The sequence below is a fragment of the Giraffa tippelskirchi genome, chromosome 10 (assembly GCF_054371585.1).
Source record: "Giraffa tippelskirchi isolate mGirTip1 chromosome 10, T2T-mGirTip1v1.2.pri, whole genome shotgun sequence".
Taxonomy (NCBI): domain Eukaryota; kingdom Metazoa; phylum Chordata; class Mammalia; order Artiodactyla; family Giraffidae; genus Giraffa; species Giraffa tippelskirchi.
In genome coordinates, this window is record NC_137284.1 from 136,455,307 (window position 1) to 136,478,105 (window position 22,799).

General features: G+C 49.0%; 1 protein-coding gene across 9 annotated transcripts in view; it reads left to right on the plus strand.

The window, feature by feature from the left end:
- CCDC136 (coiled-coil domain containing 136) overlaps nt 1-22,496 on the plus strand; it is a 28,259-nt gene extending 5,763 nt beyond the window's left edge. Inside the window, exons 1-15 of one of the 9 annotated variants that reach the window (XM_081531248.1) lie at nt 571-703; nt 3,071-3,394; nt 5,609-5,720; nt 6,310-6,478; nt 6,728-6,868; nt 7,206-7,361; nt 7,643-7,813; nt 8,296-8,481; nt 10,000-10,194; nt 10,639-10,866; nt 12,307-12,810; nt 13,187-13,414; nt 14,504-14,785; nt 15,515-15,823; nt 22,166-22,496. In XM_081531248.1, coding sequence (XP_081387374.1) covers nt 3,256-3,394; nt 5,609-5,720; nt 6,310-6,478; nt 6,728-6,868; nt 7,206-7,361; nt 7,643-7,813; nt 8,296-8,481; nt 10,000-10,194; nt 10,639-10,866; nt 12,307-12,810; nt 13,187-13,414; nt 14,504-14,785; nt 15,515-15,823; nt 22,166-22,276 — 2,931 coding nt within the window. In that variant the 5' untranslated portion in view covers nt 571-703; nt 3,071-3,255 and the 3' untranslated portion in view covers nt 22,277-22,496. Of the gene's footprint in view, nt 1-570; nt 704-3,070; nt 3,395-5,608; nt 5,721-6,309; nt 6,479-6,727; nt 6,869-7,205; nt 7,362-7,642; nt 7,814-8,295; nt 8,482-9,999; nt 10,195-10,638; nt 10,867-12,306; nt 12,811-13,186; nt 13,415-14,503; nt 14,786-15,514; nt 15,824-17,594; nt 19,576-22,165 lie in introns of those variants that run through there. The other 8 variants (XM_081531245.1, XM_081531244.1, XM_081531246.1 and 5 more) reach the window with 8 other exon arrangements.
- Nucleotides 22,497-22,799: the final 303 nt, after the last annotated feature.

Here is a 22,799-nt window from a genome sequence, read left to right on the forward strand (position 1 = left end):
TCGTGTCCGACCTTTGCGACCCCATAGACTATAGCCTGCCAGGCTCCTCTGTCCATGCGATTCTCCAGGCAAGAATTCTGCAGTGGGTTGCCATTTCCTTCGCCAGGGGATCTTCCCGACTCAGGAATGGAACCCGGGTCTCCTACCTTTCCGGAGAAGGCAATGGCAACCCACTCCAGTACTCTTGCCTGGAAAATCCCATGGATGGAGGAGCCTGGTAGGCTGCAGTCCATGGGGTCGCGAAGAGTCGGACACGACTGAGCGACTTCACTTTCACTTTTCACTTTCATGCATTGGAGAAGGAAATGGCAATCCACTCGAGTGTTCTTGCCTGGAGAATCCCAGGGACGGGGGAGCCTGGTGGGCTGCCGTCTGTGGGGTCGCACAGAGTCGGACACGACTGAAGCGACTTAGCAGCAGCAGCAGCAGCTCCCATCTTTCAGGCAGATTCTTTACCCACTAAACTATGAGGGAAGGTCTGGAGAAGGCGCCCAAACCCCACCCCGCGCGGGAGGAGTCCTTGCGCACGCGCGTTGCCCGTTTCCGCCAAGAGGGGGCGCGCGCGGCCTCAGAGGTACCTGGTGTTGAGGCCGTTCCCGGCCGCCACAGCCCCTCGGGGGCTGGGACTGGCCGGGCGGGAGGCCCCCACGGAGAGACCGCTTGGTGGGGGGCGGGCTGGCGAGATGGAGGCCATAACCAGTGAGTGAGAACTGATTTTTCTGTGCCACTTGCCCCGCTCCAGGGCCTTCGGCGTCGCCTCGACGGCCCCAGTCTCACTGTCAACCGACGCTGGCTCTTCAGAACCCCCGTCCGGCCTTTCCAACTCCTAGCGAGGCCGCCCCAGCAAGGGGCCGCCCAGCCCAGCCTCCCGATTAGGTCCGCCTGGTGCCCGCAAGCTCCACCCCTCTGCCCCTGTGTGTTTCTATTTAAGAGCTTTTCAAGGTTGAGAGGGACCCTCCGCCATTCTTCAGCAGATCTGAGAATGTCCTTTTTTTTTTTTCTTTTTAAACATAGAGGAAAACCTCAGGGATACTTGAACCTGAACATCAGGGGCAGAGTGGGAAGTGGTTTCCGACAGAAAACCCACCCAGGCCTTTATCCTAATGGCCGGTGTCTTGTGTGTCTCCCCCACTAGGCTATATGCTCCAAGGGGCAGACTGTTCAGTAGTAAAAAAGAGCAAGGACTTTGTTTCCTTCAAATAGGAAGTCAGAGAACCTAAGCAGAGATGCTTGGGCTTGGCACAGAGGTGATCAACTAATACTTGTTGAATAGACCAAGTAAAGGAGACAGCTAGGATGCTTGTAGAGAAGGGAAGACTGGCAAAAGGTGTGCCCGGAAGTGCACCTGTGAGCTTGGCAGTGTAGGGCCAGAGACCTTCCCCCCGGCCTCTGGACACCCCATCGGCTCAGCATTTATGTCTGTAGTATGTCCAAGTTTTTCTTCTCAAACCTCCATTTTCTGTTCTAGTGTTTTTTTTTTTAATACCCAAACATAACAATTCTGCACCCGTGGTCCTCAGTAAAAGTTTGTGAACTAGATGTATCCCCTGCCTCATTTATGCATGTATATAGCAAATATTTATTGAGTGCATTATGCTAGGGTCTCTGGCAGATCCTGGAGCTGTAATGGTGAGCAAAACAGACATGATTCCTGTTCTTCATGAAGCTTACAAATGAAGGGGAGGCCAGCGTTTTAATAACACTCACACTGCAAAGTACAAGGGGCTATTAGAGCATTTAATGAAGGACTTCGCTTAATTTTTTGAGAAGGTGGGGGGACAGGCTAGGGAAAGTTGAAATCTGAAGGGAGTTGGGGGCAAGGGTTAGGGAGAGGGTGCCTTGCAAAGAGTTTGTGGGAAGGTCCTGACCCTCCTAACTCAGTCCTCACTAATTTCCTAATCCTGACCCCCAAATTTTGAATTCTGTATTGGTGGCAATATCTTTTACTCTTGCTCCACTTTTAGGTTCTCCTGATTCCCAGTGGGTACCTCTGTTCAGAAACCTTGAGATGCTCCACAGATACTGAGAGCTCTGACATGTTTATTTTGTACATTAGAACCTATTATAAAATATAGGCTTGTTGTGAAAAGTTATATATATATCAGTGAATATATATATATTCATATATATATATATTTATCATATATATCACAAAGCAGTGATATATATGATGTGGAAAGTAAAAGTCCCTCTCATATGCTAAATCATTCCTTAGCAACAACTGTGTTTTATGGTTGAGGACTTACATCTTTCCAGACCTTTTTCTATGTCTTTGTATATTTGTGTTATATATTATACATACAAATATTTTTGCAAAAATGAGATAATACCATGTATTTTACAGCTCATTTTTCTTTCTAGTTAGTATATTATGGAAACCCTTTCATATTTTCTCTATAGTTCTGCCACTTTCTTTTAAATGGCAGCCAGTATTCTGTTACATCTTCTTCAGTTTAAACAATCCCTTATTGATTGGCATCTAGTGTATTTCCCCATGTTTGATTACCTTGCAATGAGCTTACATTCGAATTTCAGCTGTGAGCTCTAAATGCACATTGTTTTGGGACCAGTACTTTACACAAGCAGTTTGTGGAAAATCTGATGCTCTGTAATTTCTAAGCTCCAAGACTGAATAGATAAGAATAGTCTATAAGCGTTTTTAGTAAGAGACTTTTTGGGAAGACTCAGGGCATAAGTAAAATGCTGAAAATTAGGTCTGGTCTTTAACTGTCAGGTGATTTCTTAGAAGTACCTAATACTTTTTGTTTGGGGTAGCCTAATTTTTTTGTTTGTTTGTCTTTGGGTGGTTTTTTTTTTTTTTGGCCTAATTTGTTTTTGATACCAAGCCTCAAGATCTGCCTTCCTACTGCGCCTTACTACCTAGATTCACTCTGTTCTCTTAGGTATTCCCTTTATTCCATATCAGGTGAAGCTATACTTCTCTGATGGGGTAGAGACCAGGTTGTCAGGAGTTTCCAGATGAGAAATAAGCCTGCCTTTTAACTTTGTGCCTCTAGAATACGGTCAGTTATCTTCTTCATCATCTCAATATCATCTTTGGGCTTTGCAGGTGAGCTGCGGTCCCTGCGGGAGGAGATTTCCCTGTTAGAGCGTGAAAAAGAATATGAACTTAAGGAAATAGAACAGGAGTTGCATTTAGCCCGGGCTGAAATCCAGACTCTGCGGCAAGCAGCGGAGGACTCTGCGACTGAACATGACAGTGACATAGCCTCCCTGCAGGAGGACATCTGCCGGATGCAGAACGAACTCGAGGACATGGACCGAATCCGAGGAGAGTATGAGATGGAGATCACCTCCCTCCGTGCAGAAATAGACATGAAGAACTCTGACCCTTCCAATAGTTTCAGTCTTTCGGATTTCTCTGAGATGCAAGGTATGAGAAAGCGAGCCCTCCTCCCAGTCTGTGAGTCAAATCAAGCGGAGGGAGCTAGGATGCAAGAAGGTGGGCTTAGATCATGAATTGGGAGCCTGTAGAAGAAACTTCTAGGTGGGATTCAAGACTGTAAGAGAGAAAAGCTTGAGTCACGTAACCAATGGTATACTGAAAGAGCACCATGGAGATGTCCCCTGAGAATTCTTCCTCACAGAGCCATCGTACATTTGTTGATTTGGCTGTGCTAAAGCCCTTCCTGCTTTCCTAGTGGTTCAGATGGTAAAGAATCTGAGTGGAGGGCATGGCAACCCACTCCAGTATTCTTGCCTGGAGAAGCCCCTTGGACAAAGGAGCCTGTCGGACTGCAGTGCATGGGGTCACAAAGAGTCGGATACGACTGAGCGACTGAGCACAGCATAGCACACAGCCCTCCCCAAGTAGAAGTTTTAGGGGGCAACAAACCAGAGCACAAGACAGCTGGAGAGGAACAGAGGTTATTTCCAGTAATACATGAGGTACACAAAAGCTTAGAGCTCTGCTCAGAGTCTCCCAGCGAGTTGCTAGGCTTAATGACATCAGAGACTTTGCCTTTATTCTGAGGCTAGATTTATGATCTGGGTATAATGGGAGGCCCTGTACTAGGCCAGGTCAAGCAGAGGCAGTCAACAAGGAATCAAAAGAACTGCAAGTTTTCCCAGCTGTAACAGGCCTCTCAGAAGCGCCTTTGGACTGATATGCTCTGAGAAGGAGGCTAACACAGTGGTAAGGCTTGGGCTTTTCAGAATCTCAGCTCTGCTAATTAGCAGGATAAACTTAGCCTGGTTATTATCTCACGGTTTCCATAGCTGTGAAAATTGATTAATAAAACTTTATAGTTGGATGGGATTCTGGAACAGGAAAAGGACCTTAGGGAAAATGTAGAAAAATCTGAATAAAGTATAGAGTTTAGTTAACAGTAATGTACCAGTGTTCATTCCTTACTCATGACAGATGTACCCATGGAAAGATGTTAACAAGAGGGGAAGCTAGGTGAGAACACTCCCAGGGAATTCTGCACCATCTTTGCAACTTTTCTGTAAATCAAAAACTATTCTAACACTAAAAGTTTATTTAAAAAGGAAGAAAGAAAGAAAACCTTATAGGGCTATTTTGGGGATTAAATGAAATGCCTAGTATGCTGAAAGCACTCACACACAACTAACTCCAAGGCTGGAATCATCTGGTCTAATGCTTAGCACATGGTTAGCTTTTATTAAAGATTAGTTTCCTTCCTTCCTTCTACAGTAATCTGGAGTATGCCAAAGACTTTTGATTGGACTAAAGAAGGAACACTAGAAGTGAATGTCAGGGTGTTGACTCTTACAGCGGGAAAGGCCTTGGGCTCTAACTGGAGCAAGTTAGTGTTCTTTAAACATCAGCAGAATTAGTATTCTGAGAGAATTAATTCTTAGTTATGGAAAAACAAAGCAGATATGTGTGTTTCTATTTTCACATCATGAAAAAAATATTGGTATCTGGAACTTAGGATCTGTGCTAGGGCATTTTAACCAGATCTCTGCTGATGCTTGTGGATGTATGATTTGTGGGTTCAGTTGTGGTGGGCTTTTTTGGCAGCAGATAAAAAAGATCATTAGAAAGAATTCTTGACCACGTGCAGGCCAATGGATTGGGTGTGATGATAAAGGAAGTAAAAGGACAACAAGAAGTGCAGGGATGCCTGGGTTGTCTCTGAAAGCCAAGGACTGGCAGTTCACACTCTCAGCTTTTTGTACTAAAAGTGTAAGGACACTAACCATAAGCAGGTGAATGGGAACTTTAAATACAATAAACCAGAAACCCTCACAATTAATTAAGTAAACCCTCAGAAGCTCCTAAAAATCTGAAGACACTGTTCTGTTTGGTTTTGCTTTTTTCCCCTGCCACCTCCGCCCACCCCCCACCCGGCCCTCTTGGTTGAGGTTTTGAAGATGGACACCCAGGGTCAGTCTTCTGGGAAGTTGAAAAGAAGGGCAGCACACTGAAAGAGGACAAAGAGCCATTGCAACATGAAACTTTCCGGGCCCTGTCTTCTAAACCTCTGCATGGGGTATCTCATCTGTCTCTAGAAAAAGAAACTCTTCAGCTTTCCGCAGCCAGATTTCTAGGCTGGAAAACTGGGGGCTGGTCATCTGTGCTTCCTCCCTGGGGTCTCACCTCTCCGCCTGTCCTCTGCAGAAGAGTTGCAGCAACTGCGGGAACGCTACCACTTCCTGAACGAGGAGTACCGGGCTCTGCAGGAGAGTAACAGCAGCCTCACAGGGCAGCTTGCGGATCTGGAGAGTGAGAGGTACAGCCCACAGGCCTGCAGGGCTCTTTAGGACAGAGCTGTTCCCTGAGTAGAACTGGTGAAGGCAGATGTCAGGCTCCCCAGCCTCCCTCCACTCTGGGAGAGCTGGTCCTTCCCATGGTATCTGAAGGGTTCGAATACTGCTGAGAAGCAGGTATGGGGATCCAACCAGATGTCTCAGGACTAGAGTTGGGCGAGTTCTGAAATTTCATTTTCTTCCACTCTAGGTAGTTAGGTCTGGTTGGCTCTGCTCTGGAGTAGAGGAGAAGCAATTCCTTTGTTGTCATTCCAGACTTGATCCAGTCTAAGGATGCATTGCCTCCAAATTGGAGCTAGCTTGACTCCACTCCCAGCCTGGAGCCTGACTGGACTAGTACCCTTAGGGTCTCCCAGAGCCAGACATGCCTTTGCAGGTTGAGGTGCTGGGGACTTTTTCTGTCATTTTCTAAGTGTATTTGAGAGGTAGTCACAAGAGAAGGCACCTTAACTGTCTTTTGCCTAAAATGAAGGCATCGGGACCAAGCATACTTGGCAGGTGGTGCTGGGCAGAGCTCTCTCCCGAACGTGGATCTGGGGTTCTGAATTACAGGACACAAAGAGCAACAGAAAGGTGGCTGGAGTCCCAAACGCTACGGACTATGAGGTCAGCAGAGTCTCAGACCTCAGAAGAGGATTTCCTGGAGCCTGATCCTGGAATGCATTTGTTGCGGCAGCAGCTGCTGGGAGCCGAGGAGCAGATGCATGACATGCAGAGCAAGGTAGGGAAAGACCAGCCCCTTCACTGTCTCGCTCTTACCTTCTCCTGGCCTGTGGCAGCAGCATCTCCTTAGACACAAGGCCAACAAGGGAGACAGGTGCTATGGCAAGAAATCAGACTCTGGGGTCTCACTTGCATGCCTTTCACTGAATATTCCAGTAAAAGGACAGCCATACTCTACCCAGGTCCATTCCCAGAGTGCATATGGTCCCTGTAGTAATTCAGGCTTCCTGTTCCATTTCCCACACAGTGTAAGAAATTAACTTGTGAGTTGCAAGAGCTACATCACCATCGCCGGACCAGCGAGGAGGAGCAGAGGCGGCTGCAGAGGGAGCTCAAGTGTGCACAGAATGAGGTGCTTCGGTTTCAGACGTCCCACAGCGTCACCCAGGTAAACATGGATGGGTCCAGGCACCAGGGGAGGGGAGAAGGGCCCGACTGGAGTTGCCGCTTCCAGGGAGGATGAAGGCAGAGGCGGGCTGCGCTCTACTGACTCTTGGCCTGCAGCCAGGTATACCGTCAACTGGAGAGCAAGTGGAGAAGTCACACAGCATTGGCATTCTAGAATGGTAGTCATGATGGAGCGTCTGCTGCAGAGAAGAAACTAAACCCTAATGCCCGGGGGAGCTCCTCAAGATGTCTGCTCAGCAAAAAGAACCACTCCGATCTGGAGAGGGGTCTGCTGATCTCTGAGAGTAACCACTCTTCCCACATCCTCCCCATCACAGAATGAGGAGCTGAAGACCAGACTGTGTGCCCTGCAGCAAAAGTACGATGCTAGCCAGGATGAGCAGAGTGAGCTCTTGAAGGTGCAGCTACAACTTCAGGCTGAGCTCCGGCAGCTCAAAGTCATGAAAAGCACAGTAGAAAGCCAGAGTGAGAAGGTAACAGCAATCCAAGGTGAGGGGCTGCTCAGGTGGCAAGAGGTTTGGGCAGGGTGGGGAGAAGAGTAGAGCACTGAAATAGCTCCAGCTGCCACCTGTGTGGCACCACAGGTCCAGGACTCCAGCTGCCCTTGAGTCCCCCAGTGGACCAGAGGGCAGCCTGTAAGCACAGGGCAGGGACCAGTGGATTCTCAGACTGTCTATGTCTGAGGGCGACTCCAGCAGAAGAGTGAGTGGGTGGAGGACTGCAGAGGCACTGCCCCAGGCCCCCTCCAATGCAGGAGCTACAGTGCCGGCTACAGAAGCTGCAGCTGCAGTGCCAGAGCATCTCATGTGAGAAGGACAAGTTGCTGGATGTGCAGCAGCACCTGCGGGATACTCTGCGCTGCCACGAGGCCGAGGTGCAGCACCTCAGGGGTGTCGTGACCACCTACCAGGAGAGCAGCGAGAAGGTAAAACAGGCTTCAGGCGAGGGAGATGGTAGCCCGGCGGACCCTCCTGTGAGAGGCTGGGTCCCGTCCGCAGGAGAGAGGGATGGTAGTTCTGTGGAGGAGCTGTTGGTAAGGAGACATTATACCTTACTATTAGAACCATAATGACATCCTGTCATTCATGAAGAACATATATGTAGGTCCACATACACAGCTATGACTGTGCTCAGTGGAAAGGTGACCTCAGAGGGTCACAACATGCTCAGTTTCCTGTGATTTTAAGTCCGAAAGGGCTGTAGAAAGGAGGCCCTTTCCCTTCCCTGCCTCCCCAGAGAGGAAGCCCCCAGTGTCTGTGGAGAGCCTGTTAGGGGTTGGTCCATCTCAGGGAGTGCCCCCCAGACCTGGAAAGGACAGGGTATAGGACCCCTTAGCCCCTGCCTGAAAGGAGAGAGTGTGGCCATGGGGCTCTGGGGATAATGGCGGGGTCTGCCTCTCCACCCCAGAGTGCTGAGGTCCACGCCCAGCTGCAGGAGACGAAGCGGCTGTATCAGTGCAGCCAGGAAACGCTGGACCGGCAGAAGCATATGTATGACCAGCTGGAGCAGGACTTTCTGCTCTGCCAGCAGGAGCTGCAGCAGCTCAAGAGCACCCAGTCCATCGTAGAGGACAAGGGGAAGTGTGCTAATAAGGTAATTGTAACTAAGACAGGTGAGGTCTCCTGAGCCTTGGAGAGAGGAGGTAGAGGGGCAAGAGATGAAGTCGTGCAAGCGAGAGGCTTGATGGACTTCCTGTCCAGTCACAGCTGAGTGTGGAAAGGCAGGGAACAGAGGCAGAACCCATGCTGTTAACATTAAAACTTTGACTTGACTTTCACTTTGAGCCTGAGCCACAGCTTAGTAGAATCAATACATCTGGGTCTACCTGAGGATTTTACACGTGATTCCATGAGTGTAGACTTTATACTTTATTATTAAAACTATAGTGATATCCTGTCATTTGTGGAGGAGAACATACATGTAGGCCCATATACACAACTATGACTGTTAGAACTAGAAAGAGAAGGTCCAGTTTTCTGAGGCAGGTTGTAGGTGCTCTTGTCAGGAGGCATGGTTGGTGCCCCGAGTGCTGATTGGTTATTAGAAGAACCTAGGCTCTTCCACGATTTATTCCATGACTTCAGAGTAGTTAAATTCTCAACTCGAATCTTACCCTTTTTAAATTGAGCAGAATACTGCTCTTACTTCACTTTGTTTTAGTGAAAAATCCTAGTGATCAATAAGGCCTTCCTTCCTCACTTTCCCTTTTCTCCATAGTGTGTAAAATGCAAGTCATTATTAGTTAGCCTTATTGAGTACTTTCAGCTCCTGATCACTGACAGGAAATGGAAGAATGTCAACACATGATGCAAAATACTGCTGGAATACTCAGTTGCTCCTGCCACAGCAGGCTATGTCCCCAGGGGAAGGCCTTCCGAAGACACAGAGCTGGAGATGTTTTTTGCGCTGCCCTAGTAGTCCACCTGCTTTTCTACACCCAGGCTCACTTTCCCTCCTCCCGCCACACCGACTCCATTGAGAGGTTCAGGGAGTACATATCCCGCTCATCACTTCCTCTACAGGGGAGGGGACCATGGGAAGGGAGAAGGATGTTGGCACACAGAGCTGGTTTTTTCTCTAGTCCTAAAAGGGCATTGAGACTAGTCTGATATTAGAAGAGTGGGTTTTTGGAGTCATAGGATACTTTAGTCTTCTCAACCCCAGCTCAGCAGTAGTTCATACTTCTCTAAAGATTCTTAAAGCTGATGATGAAAACAAAAATGGGGGGAAATTAGGGTGAAAGTGCATCCTGATTGGTAAGGAACATAATTAGTTATAGAAACAACTGGAGAACTAGAATTCCCAGCACGGTGGGAAAATGGTCTTCACCAGAGGAAAGAAGCAGGGGGGAGCTAAGAAGGAAGGGGCATTGCCAACACTCCCTTGAAAACCACCCTCAGAGAGGACTAGTAGGCAAAATTTCCAGCACAGCCAAACTTCAGTCCTGAGCTACCTGCTGGGGTTCCCGTTCAGCACCTATGCCTCTAGGGGGCTCAGTGGGGCTTGGGGAGACCAGTCTAAGGTGACCCCAGGGCGGGAGACCCTGGTGAATCACAGGACAGACACAGGCGTGGTCCGCTGACCGCCCTGTGCGCCCCGCCCCGTCCACAGTGTGACGCGCTGCTCTTCAGACTGACAGAATTGCAGGAGAGTTACAAGGCCAGCCAGAAGGAGATGGCACAGCTGCAGATGGAACAGTGTGAGCTCCTGGAGGAGCAGAGGAGGATGCAGGAGGAGCAGGGCCAGCTACAAGAAGAGCTGCACAGGCTCACGTTCCCACTCCCCAAGTCTGGTCTCTTCCACAAGGTAATGGCGGCTAGGGCGGCCGTCAGCTGCAAGGCCCTTCCTGGATGTGAGCGACCTAAGGAGAAGTGAAAGGGTGCAGACGGAACTTTGTCTTAACTCCTCACTTTCTCGCCAGTCTCCTCACAAAAAACTGCTCAGTATAGCCGATTAGGGCTTTAAATCTTGAAATACATCCTCACCTCTGGAATCTGTCCAGCATTTTAGATATTTAGTCCATCTGGAGAAAATGTCCTTGAAATCACTTTGTAAACAGCAAAAGACATCCACCCACAGGAGGTCTTTACTCGTCCACTAGCAGGTCTGTGTAGAAAGACTCCCCTCCTGTCACAGGTGGGCTAAGCAAAGCCAACTCCTTTGAGGGAAGGGTCCCCAGTGGGAAGGAGGCAGAGGTCTTTCTGTGTAACCATCACAGTGCCGCCCACTTCCTTCCACTCCACCTCACAGAGTCAGGAGCTCCTCACAAAGTTACAGGACCTGTGTGAAGTGCAGATGCTCTACCAAGGGATGCAGGAGGAGCAGAAGAAACTGATACAGAACCAAGAGAACATAGTAAAAGAACAGTTAGAACTGCAAGGAGCGCTGCACCGTTTCAAGGAGTCCAGCTTCCGGGAAGTGTTGGAGAATCCCGAGGATCCCAAATGGCCTAAGTCCTCAAAGTGTGGTCACAACAAGGTAACCATAGCAAGAGGCAGGGAGACAGTTCTGGGGGCAGCAGCATGCTAGGGAAAGGGGCTCCATAGCAGGGTCTGAGTTCTGAAGGCCTGTTGGGCCAGGAGCAGAGATGAAGCTAAAGCCCACTCATGGGCTCCTTAGTCACAGCTTTAGGTCTGGCCTGAGCTGCTCCTCTGGATGGATGCCCAGCTGAAGCACTATGATGACCAGGAAGTCTGTGATCTCCTGATACTTTGAACTCAGTCTCTTTAATACCTCATTTTCCAGAGGTAGTTGGAAGTAGACTAACCTAGTGTTTGTGTGGGTTCTTTAGGACTGACTCTAAACATGTTGTCTTTTCCTCATGAACTAGTTGATGATTGAGAAGTTCACTTTCCAGTGATCCAAATCTGTAACCTTTTGGTGTTCTGCATGAGGCATATCTGAGACCATTTGTTTCCAAGAGAGAAATTCCCAGCATATGGGGTTCTTGGTACTGACCACACTGTCTTCATTGGATTGGAACTTTGCAGCAGTAACAGCCAGGTCAGAGGTGTTAGACTAGAGAATCCATGTGTCTCAAGCACCATTGAGTGGTCAGGACTCTGAGGTCATACTGGTGGAAATTTCTAAACAAGTGTGTTCAGGATTGGGAGATGCATTTGGTCTGAGGCCTCAGTGTAGGCAAGGAAGAGCAGGAAGACAGTTTCCATTTAGGTGAGATCGATTTGTCCAGATATTAGCCTAGATAGGCAGATAGATGCAGGAGTAGCAGAAGTCCACACTGTACAATTTGATTGATCGGGTTCCAGAGGCATCCGATTTCAGCCTGGATAACAAAAACCAGGAACCAGACCAGGAAATAGAAAATATTTCCTTAACTGATCAGATCTCATCCTGGGCATCAGCTGCCAAGGAGCCAGGCCCAGAGTGCCCAGGAAGCATGCCCAGAAGCCAGATTTGGAATTGAGGCAGGAGGTGCAGGGACTTGTAGTGAGACCCTGATTGGAAGTCTGCATCTTCTAAGGAAGGAGTTCTTCGTACGCTCATGTTCATGGCCAGGGCTGATTTTAGAATTGGGAGTGGAGGAGGGGACTGAGCCCCAGAGGTCAGGGTAATGGGTCCACCTGACTGAGAAGAGAGAAGGGAGGCTGAGTGACCTTGAGACCCACTCAGTGCTGCTCCAGAGAGAAAGGAGGTTACCAGAACGTAGAAGCTGGGGGAAATGAGAGACCAGATATTGTAGAGTGTCTGCCCTAGGAGATTTTCTCCAATGAGTAAGAAATTGAAACATCCCAGGTACCTGCAGTCTAAGTGGAAGTCCTGGGCTGCGGTGAGCTGGGAAGGCCAGGTGTGCCCTTCCCTGACCTAGGATCTCAGATATCTTCACCAGGAGGGGTTCTTCTGGAAGGACCGCAGCATCTGAAGTAACGCTGGTGTCTCCCCACCCACTCCCGCCAGTCCAAGATGATCATCGCCCAGATGCAGGCCCTGCAGGAGCTGTATGAGGCCAGTGAGACCGAGCAGGAGCTGCTGCAGCAGGAGCAGGAGCGGCTTCTGGAGGAGCGGAAGAGGCTGCAGGCCGACCTGCAGCTCTGTCTGGAAGAAATGCAGCTGCTCCAAGACCAGTCCCCATCAATCAACATGAGCCTGGACTCCTACAGGAAGAGTTACACGAGCACGACCGCCAGCAACGAGAGCCACAAGAGCTGCGACACCAACAACAATGAGGGCTACCACAAGAGCTACAGCAGCAGCCAGGCCAGCGAAGAGAGCCTTCTCAAGAGCTACGAAAGCAGCACCAGTGCCAGCGAGTCCTGTCAGCGGAGTTATCTCAGCAGCAGCAGCAGCAGCGTCGTCACCTATAAGAGGAGCTACGGCAGCAGCAGCAGCTCCGACATCTGTCACAAAAGTTACGTCAGCAGCAGCATGGATGACGAGCTGGCCGAGCCTGGAGATGTGGAGGTAAAGGCAGTCAGGTGTCCAGTCAGACAGGGGACGATGGTTCTTGTCTCATTAGGAGAGACCACAGGGAAGGGCCCGAGAGGTGAAGTAGGTAGCAGACTCAGAGCTGAGCTGGGTGACTGTCAGGAAAAATGAATGAGGTGTTCTCCCCACCTCCTATGGAGATGCAGTTCCATCTGGATGGAAGTCTAAGATTCTGGACTTTTCATCAACACAGTCATGTACTCTTCATGGGAAGAAATCCAGTGTTCCCCCCGGGCAGCTTCAGATCCTTTCGGCCAGTGTTTTGTACCCATGAGAAAAAGGGCCCAGCGAAGAGAGTGGGTGGAGGGCAGGGGCTCCTCAGGGTGCCCTCCTCACTCCTCGCCCTCCACAGCACCTTGAGGACGTGGTCGCCAAGGTGCTGATCAAGCTGCAGGGTGTGCAGGCCATGTACCAGCTCAGCCAGGAAGAGCACAACCTGCTGCAGCAGCGGATGAAGAAGCTGCTGGATAAGCAGAAAGAGCTCAAGGAGGAGCTGGACGCCTGCGAGAAGGAATTCAAGGAGTGCATGGAAGGCCTTGAGAAGCCCGTCGCCTCCCAAAACGACAAGGACAAGAATGAGGTAACTGCTTTCAGCGAGGCAGAGCTTCTCATAGGTGTCCCCAGAGCCCAAGGAGGTTGGAATCCTTTCAGAGAGGCTGAGGGGTGAGACGGGAGCTCACTGCTAGCTCTGTACAGGCCGTCCTCCTGGTGGAGGGATGGAGCAGGGGCTGAACCCCAGGCAGCAGGGCAGTCTGCTGGGCCTCTGACAGGCAATTCTCAGGCGCCCGCTCTGCTAGAATTTACTGATCATTACGACCCCTTGAAATGATTTTTCTTTTTTTCCTCTCTGCCATTTTGTTCTCTCTTTTGTCTTAGAGCACTTCTGTAGAGTTGTATTTTTTTTACCTGCCAGTTTTCTTTAGTTAGTTTGTGTGTATTCCACCTCGTCTCTTTAATTAGATTGTAAGCCCCTCAAGGACAGGGCCGGGTCTTCTTCTGGATTTCTCATAATACCAAGCAGAGTGCTCTGCATCCCTCGGAATGGGATAGAGTACATTGACTCTGACCAGGGGTAGTCCACTGTCCAGTGGGGGTCACTGTACGCATGGGAGAGGCTCAGAGAGCAGGAAACACATGGGCCTCAGTTGCTTAGTGTTGGTACCTATCTCGGAGGCCACAGTGTGCTGCCAGAAGCCAGGAAGGACAAAACCAGTGAGTAGTGAGCAGGGTTGGCAGTTGCCTTTGTTTCCAGGGTGAGGTGCAGGAGCCCAGTCCAGTCTCAGAAGGATACGACACAGTTCCTGTAGTAATGATTGACCTGTTAGAGAAATAGCCTGAGCAAAGTAGGAGTTCCCATCAAAAACCACTAGATAATCAAGCCCCATGGTTCATTAGCCCAGCAGTCATTCCCCTACCAGTTCATAGTAAAAACATAGTTTAAGTCATCCTTTTTTTTTATCACATTAGATGTAAGTCAAGTGCCTCAAGTTAGGGAGAACCTCTTTTTAAAACTGCTTTTGAGGCTCATTTTCCACAGTTTTCACGTTTTCTGTATTATCTGCCTCCCCCTGGGCTTTAGCAGGGAGATTCTGAGGCCGTGACCCCCAGGCAGGGGCCAGACTGATCACATAGGCCCAGCCACAGGTAATGGGCTCTCCACTACCAACAGATCAAAGAACTGCAGGCCAAGCTGCGGGAGCTGCAGCTGCAGTACCAGGCCAGCATGGATGAGCAGGGGCGGCTCCTGGCCGTGCAGGAGCAGCTGGAGGGGCAGCTACAGTGCTGCCAGGAAGAGCTCCGCCAGCTCAAGGAGAAGAAGCCCTCTGTTACCAAGGAAGCCAGGGGCAAGAACGGCAATAAGAACATGAACAAGAATGCCAATGGGGTGAAAAATAAAAAGGTGGCCAAGCCAAGCCTAGAGAGTACTGAGAGCGGCCTTGAGACCAGGAAGGTGAGTAGTAACCTTAGTAGTCAGATGAGTAGGAAGTTACCAGAGATCCTGGGAAGAAAATTCATCTTTACCACCATTGTGACCAGATGAGGTCACTGTAGAGAGGCTTCTGGGGTCTCTTAGCTCATCTAGAGTAGATCCATCTTAGTAGTGGTTTGGTCCTCCCTTTTCTTGTGAGGTCAAGGGGAGGGTAGAATACAGACCACTTTGATTTAGAGCTCTACCCCCCAGGCTGGATGACTGTTTCAGGTAGCCCAGTGCAATTTGCAGGGGGTGGGAGGTGGTTTTCCTGGGTCACATGCCCAAGAGAAGCACCAAATGGATGAAAAGAAAGGAATTTATTCAAAGCCCTATGTACACATAGGCGGAAGAGGATTGGATAAAATGGGAGCCACCATGCAAGGGTAGGAAACAGCAGTTGAAGTGTAGGATCTTTAGCTCTGGGAACTGTTGGAAATGGCTAATGGCCGGATAGGTGTAGTACCAGGGAGGTGTGGTCCCGGGTAGGCGTGTGGTCCCAGGTTGGTGTGTAGTCCCAGGTAGGTATAGTACAGGCACAGAGAAGTTGGGTGTGGCTACCCTCCACATGGTGCACAGGGGCGTCAGTTGGGTCCCAGGACACAGTACTGTGTATGCATCATGACACACCAGGAAGCACGTGTTCCGGAGGTAGTTGAGCATCATTGTGAAGGTGGTAGCAGCATCCCCAATCCTGCCCCCCACCCACAGAGTCTGGAGGTGGTGCTGTACTATAAGGCCAGCCACACATCCTTGGATGGTCTAACAAAGGAGAAGAAAGAGGAAACAGAAGAGGAAAAGAAGGAGGAAGTCAAGAAGGAAACAAAGGAGGAGTCCCAGGACGGAATGGTCTCTGAGCTATCAGGTCCTAAAGAGGTTAAGTTCAAAGATGATCAGGAGGAGAAAGATGAAGAGTTCCCCAGCCAGGAGGGTAAGGACGAAGACAACCAGGAGGAGGATGATGATGACGAAGACACTTCAGAGGAAAGCAACCCCCTCAAACTTTCTGAGAGCAAAAAGGTAACTGTAGCTGAAGGCTAGATCGTGTGGGAAATGGGCTCTTGGCTGCAGGTGCCAAGTGTTTGAGGGTGACCCAGCCCGTGGATGGACTTCGGCAGGAATAGAGACCGGCAAGCTCTGAGGCACCGCACTGGGGTAGAGGGAGTGGAGGTGGGGACCACCTTTTCTGGGAACCGCCGTGTGCTGGTTGGAGTCCCACCTGCTTTCATCTATGAGGAAGCCCTTGTTTCTTCAGGAGGGTTCTTCACCCTCCCCTAGTGTTGTGCTGAGGACAGCGATGGGCATTTCTGTCAGCCGGGGCAAGTCATCCAGTCCTGCTTTCCCAGGGTGCACCCCTAGGGCTGACTTCTGTTGCCGTGAGGGGTGTGGAGAGGCTGGTGTGCCCCCTGGGTTCTATATAGTATTACAGGCATGAGGAAGGGGCCGGAGCCCATCAGAGGTGCTAAGACATTCCATCTGTACAGCAAGGCCATTGGCCAATCTCAGGAGGCCAACCAGAGCCCTAACCCTCTAGTTACCAGATCTTGGGAGGTTGGAGGGGAGTGTCCTGGGTAACGTACCAACAGTAAAAGCATTTCTATATTTTAACAACTGGTACATCTATACAGGAACATACTAGCTGAATCTCTGCCCTGGTTGAAGTTAACTGGGGGCTCTGATTTCTGAATGGTTTCATTAGTATCTGAAGAAATCCTCAGTTTATAGTACTGATTCTTTTTGTCCCTTTGAACACAGGATAAGAAAGTAAGTCTCTTGTGGTGGGATGTCCCAGTGAACTCTAAGGTTTTCTGGAATTTTCTATCAGTTCAGTCTGTGGCACTGGCTAAGGACCCAGTTACAGTTCTCTGTCAATCTTGTGGCAGAGGATCTTGACTTAGGCTGTGGGAAGTAGGAGTAAGCTCAGCCTCTCCTGCAGGGTTCCATTTCTTTGAAGTCTTTATATCCTGCCACATGCCTGTTCAGAACCTCCTCCTCACAGATCTCCTTGCCTTGTGTGCCACCTTTCTAGATAGCAGCCTGGATTTTTCTACTTCAAAATCTAGTACATTTCTTGTGTCTGCTTATGGAGATGTCCCTTTGCCTCCGTGGGTTCTGCCTCTTTTACAAGCAGCTCTACTGGCATATGTGTTACTGCCTGCAAATCCAGTTTCTCTCTAGAAGATGGTTGCAGTCCTGACTAGCCCTTCTCCATTGTCAGCTTGTTTTAGTGCATTTTGTCTCGCAATGACAGCATCAGACTCCTAGGGGATGGTAGGGACCAGAGCCCAGAACACAGACTTGGTGGAAAGCAGCCAGAAGACGTGGCTAACAAAGGGCCAGGTGGCCTGGCAGGAGACTGCCCTTCCTAGAGTGACCCAGGCAGAGCAGACATCCTGCACATCTGGAGCACCCAGCTTTACCCCCTGGAGCTTCACTTTCCCAGAGGTACTGATCTACAAGAAAAGTCTCGGTGCAGATAACCCTGGCTTGACAAGATACGAGTGGGATATGATAAGCCAGAAACCTGGTCCCAAATTGGACCTAAGCTGCTGCTTTTAACCCATTCAGTTTTTCGTTTTCTGCAGGCCACCCAAGGGAAGAACCAGGACTGAGTAGTGGAAAAGAAACACCACTGCTCTCGCTGACCTATTGTTTAACCTGTTGATCTCTTTCTCTTTCCCTTTGTTTTATCATCTTCATTATCTGTTGGATTCATGTGTGTTCGTCTTTTTATACCATCTCTCATCTCCTGGTCTCTCCTTGTGCCTCTTCCTCATTTGACATGTTGCAGTCATCCCCTGCCCCCAATCCCCCCATCTTCTCCTTGCCTCTCGTAGGCCTGGTGGTCATATCGGCTTTGCTCTGGTGCTGGTGGGCTGAGACGTCGTCCTAACGCAGGTACTGGTATTGCGTCCTCTCCTTCCAAGGGATAGAGGGGGTTGCAGGTTGCCCTGGCCTCTCTTCTTCACCCTTTCTCTCAGTGGCTTGCTGCTTTTGCCATTTTACAATGGGCGATAGTAACGACTGAGTGTTAGTCCTGGCTTCCCGATGGGCTACCGCAAAGCCCGTAACATCTCGGAGGATGTCTTCCTAATGTGTGGGGAGTTGGAATGCTCACCATTGACACAGTTTGAGTTTCTGTCCTCTGGCTTGGAAAAATCTGGATGATTGCAGCCCTGTGGCTACTTTGAGAGCCCCTTCAACTACTTCTGATGAGCGATGTCTGACTGCAAGGCTCGCCTGGCTGCTGTTTGTCTCTCTTTAGCCCTAGAGCTAAGTTCTCACTATAACCATTAATTACCGCCTACCCCCTTGGGTGAGAGAGGAGGTCTGGAGAGCTGTGAGCCCCAGGGTCATTTGTATGAGGGCAGTCTCAGTTGTCTGTCAGCCTTGGCATCAAACTCCACCATATTATATACTTCTTACTGAGACTTTCTCTGGTTTGGGAATTCTGGTCTTCAAAAAAAATCAGAAAAAGAAAGCCACATCTCTTTTGGGGGGTCAGATTCTGTTGTAATTGGCTTACCAAGCTAGGCTTTCTGAAGAGGATGTGGTATTGGTGAAAAGTTCCCATTCACCAGAGATGCTGTGTTCTCAGGGAACCAAACTGATATGTTCTGGACACCAGTCCACGTAATCTGATCTGTCAACAGGACACCAAATTCAGGAGGTAGAATGTAGAATGGCCCAAGGTAGAACCCTTTCAGAACCCATAAACTATTCTCCCTTGGCCCATTTTGGCTCCTTTCTCATCCTCTGCCTGCCACTTCCATCACCCACCCTCTCTTCTAACATCCATGTAAATGGAGTGCAGTTGGCTCAGAGCACACGCAGGTTCAGAGTGACTGCTGGACCGTTCGTTGTAGCATTTATCTCTGTTTCCTTTTCTCTCCTTCCTGTTTTCCTCCTCACCTTTTATTTTCTCTTCAACCTGTCTCCTCCCTTCTGTTAGACATTCCAGTTACTCCTCTCGGTCTTTAACTCCTTTGGTGTGAGGACTCTCTCCTTCTACACTCCCGGATTGCTGAGTCCCTCCCTGTGGGATGAGACCCAAAGCACTCAGCCATAACCTTTCACCAACTCACACCCAGCCAGGCCTGGTCCAAGGGAGCCGAAGGATCTCCTGGGTAAGGGTCCTCTGGGAGGAACCTGTTAGCCCAGAGCCTGGCTGTGCCCTAGTATGCTGCCTCCCATCCAGGAACTGAGGCTTCAGAGTTGAGTAGCAAGTGTGGCAGGGACGTTGGGTGAGTCTGTCTCTTACTTATGGCTTAGTCCCCGAGGGCAAAATGGATAATCTGAACGTTAGTCTCTTCAAATGTAAGCAAAAGATGATAAGTCCTCCGGCTTCCTCATATGAGGAACAGATGTGTTCATGTATATGAAAATATTTTATAAATGATAGAACACCACAAAAATAATAATGAGCGCATACTCTTCTTACATAATGCATACTATATGCCAGGCACTATTCTAATCACCTTGTAAGTATCAACTCATTTAATTCTCACAACAACCCAATAAGGTGGCTATCGTCAGTTCATACATGGTAAAACTAAGGCCTAGAGGGGTTATGTAAAACAGCCAGTAAATTGTGAATCAGATTCTAAGGTCTTAGTATTAGCATCAGATATAATTCTAATCTCTTGGACTTCACTGTGGTCTCGTAGTTAAGATTCTGTGCTTCTACTCCAGGTAGGATGTGGGTTCAGCCTCTGGTTGAGGAACTAAGACCCCACATGCCATGCTATGTGACCAAAAAAAGAAAAGAAAAAGAATTCTCATCCTGTTTCACTGTATCTCTTCTCATTTTGAGCAGTTTTCCTTGGTTGCTGCTGCTGCAAGTAATTAGGAAGACACCATTCAGCAGCCTCTTAGTGCAGATCTCAGATCTCATTGGCTCTCTTGCTAACTAATACCACATTGCTAACTTATTTCATGTATTGTTTATAAAACCCCTTTGCACATTGCATATGCTGAGCATTCTTTCCCTGTCCTCTGCCTGCAGTTGATTTTTTGGATCCAAGGCAGAATTTTCCATTCAGCTCTGTGAGATCTAGTCCACTGTCCACTGTTCTCACCTATAGATTGTTTTTTTTGTTTGTTTTTACTCTTGGCCCTGTGGTTTCAAAATACTCACGTTCACTCCCAGCTTCACCTCCTGCTCAGGGGTGACCAGCTACCATCTCGTCTTCACCAGAGTTACAGGTGAGGGCAAGCCTCTGGAGGCCTTCTGCAGGCTCTCAGGCCCACTGGTCACATGAGAGTGCTCGTGCAGCAGGCTGCTGTCAGCCTGCTCTTGTATTCTCATATTCTTTCCAAGGAGAGCATGGAAAATCTTGTCAAACACCTTGATTAAGTCCCTAAAACATGATTTCCTTGATCAGTCCATTCAGTAATGCAGTCTGAAAGGAAAGCCTGACATGACTCACTCCTTAGGGACACCCACACCCACCCTTCCCTCAGCGTCTAAAGTCTTGCCTCTGCACAGTATAAAAGGCCACCAGTTCACATCTATGGGTTCAGCTCTTTTCCTCCTTTGAGAACATCAGGCTCACATTTTTCTTTTTTTAATTTATTTATTTGCCTGCACCGGGTCTTAGTTGTGTCTCGCAGGCTCAGTTGCTCTGCGACACGTGGGATCTTAATTCCCTGACCAGGGACTGAACCCACATCCCCTGCACTGCAGGGCAGGTTCTTAACCACTGCACCACCAGGGAAGTCCCAAGCTGACATTTTTCACAATGCATGTTAGGTTGTAAGCATCTGAGTAAATGTTTTTTCTAGCTCCCTTTTCATTTATCTTCTCACATGAATTACTCTGTATTTGCACCTCCAACATTGTTTTGCTTTTCTTTCATTTCATGTCTTCTATTCCTCTCAGTACCTATTTCTACAAATGTAGGAGATTTTCTTTGATCTTTATACTTGGCTTAAAAATCCTCTTTTTAGAATACAGAGGTATAGCCAAAAGGCCAAAAGATAATATTCAATAATTACTTTTTAATTAACCCAAGGAAGGCAAAAAAGGAGAAACAACAGAACAGAAAACAATAGGACAAACAAGAAATAAATGTGACTATGGTACACCTAAAAGGTGTAACAGTAATACCACAATAAAATAAGGCAGTACTCCCCAGAAAAAAAAATCTTTTTAGACCCATTTTTCTCTGAGCAAGTGCACCCTTAGCATAGTGAGTTATTCTTTGTCCTTACCTAAAACCACTCTTCTGTTACTTTATGCCTTATGCCTTTATGCTTATGACTCAAAATCCAAATTGTCTTCTAAGTTAAAAAAAAAAGGAATATAAAATAAGAACAATTTCCCAAGTATATGTATTTTCTTGTCCAAGACTTCACGTTCCCTAAGTGATGCTTTTCCTTTGGTCCCAAGAATCAGCAGGATTTGCTGTGGTCTGCAGAGTCTAGACAGAGAAGGCAATGGCACCCCACTCCAGTACTCTTGCCTGGAAAATCCCATGGATGGAGGAGCCTGGTAGGCTGCAGTCCATGGGGTCGCTAAGGGTTGGACACGACTGAGCGACTTCACTTTCACTTTTCACTTTCATGCGTTGGAGAAGGAAATGGCAACCCACTCCAGTGTTCTTGCCTGGAAAATCCCAGGGGTGGGGCAGCCTGGTGGGCTGCCGTCTACGGGGTCGCACAGAGTCGGACACTACTAAAGTGACTTAGCAGCAGCAGCAGCAGAGTCTAGAAGCCTCAGCAACTCCAGCACATGCTCAGGAAGCCAGTCACCAGGCCCGGTGACTGGAGATGTTGTAGTGACCCTGGTGTTTGCCTCCCAGGGCAAGTGACCGGCTTCCTTGAATTCCTCCTTCAAGGACATCGTCCTCCACAGACGGTCTGGGCTGCATAAGAACTTCATGTTGGCCTGTACTCCGTGGTGCATTTTCTTCACTTCTCCCCCACCCAGTCTTATCATCCTCCCTCTTGACTCTGAGTTCACTTTTCTTCCATCAAGCTAATGATGCTGCTGCTTCTCCCAAGGACCCAAATTTACCCTCTTTTTTCCTGCCATGGCATCTAATCCTTTGTGGCAACCATTTGGATGCTGTAAAATCTGCTCCTGAGCTTGCCTCCTACACACAGGGGCTGGTTTTCTTTCCACCCCATGGGACGTGAGTAGAGGCAGGCCACTCAGGTGATCCACATAGTGTTGTTCCAGATACCTAGTGATGCCGGGGCTAAGCCCTCACTGTCTGCAGCGGTCACCCAGGAGGTAAGAGAGACTGGACCATAATGATGTCGCTGAGGTATCTCTCAGCACCAGTAGGCAGGGCGTTCTATGGCTTAGGGAAGGGTTCAGAAGGCTGGGCACTCACCATCTGTCTTTGGTCCCCACAGAACATGTTTGGGATGTGGAAGCCTATGGTGTTCTTGGCTCTTGCAGCTGTGGCTCTGTATGTGTTACCCAACATGCGACCGCAAGAGACAGAGTTCTGCCTCATGGAGTGATGGCAGGCCTGGGCCAGCCATGGGGGCAGACTCCCAGTGGCCACTACCCTCAGCTTTGGGCAGGACACACTGTGCCAGCGACCCCACCCCACCCATATGTTCCCCGTGGCCCCATCCCCTTAGCCTCTGCCATTCAGGCTTACGGGGAACTGCTGGCTCCCATCTCCTGCCCTGTCTAAGAACCTGGGTTCCTTGTAATTAAATGTCAGCTGAATTACAAGACTTTGTGGCTTTTTACTTGTTCAGCACCTCACAACACAACCAGAACAGAGTGGTTCCCCTCTAACCAGGTACTCACTAAGGGTCTGGCTCCTCCCTACAATTTCTAACCCTACCAATGACCTTAGCAATGAGGTCAGGTCCTGGTGTGGCCAGCCAAGTCACGAATGGATTGTTCTGTCCACACTCACCCTAATCTCAAGGAACTCATCTGAGCATAGAGAAATGGAATGATCTGGGTGCTTTGTGTGAGGGGGGCCACATGGCCTGCCCTTGGGTACTGTGAGGAGGATGCCCTGAGAAG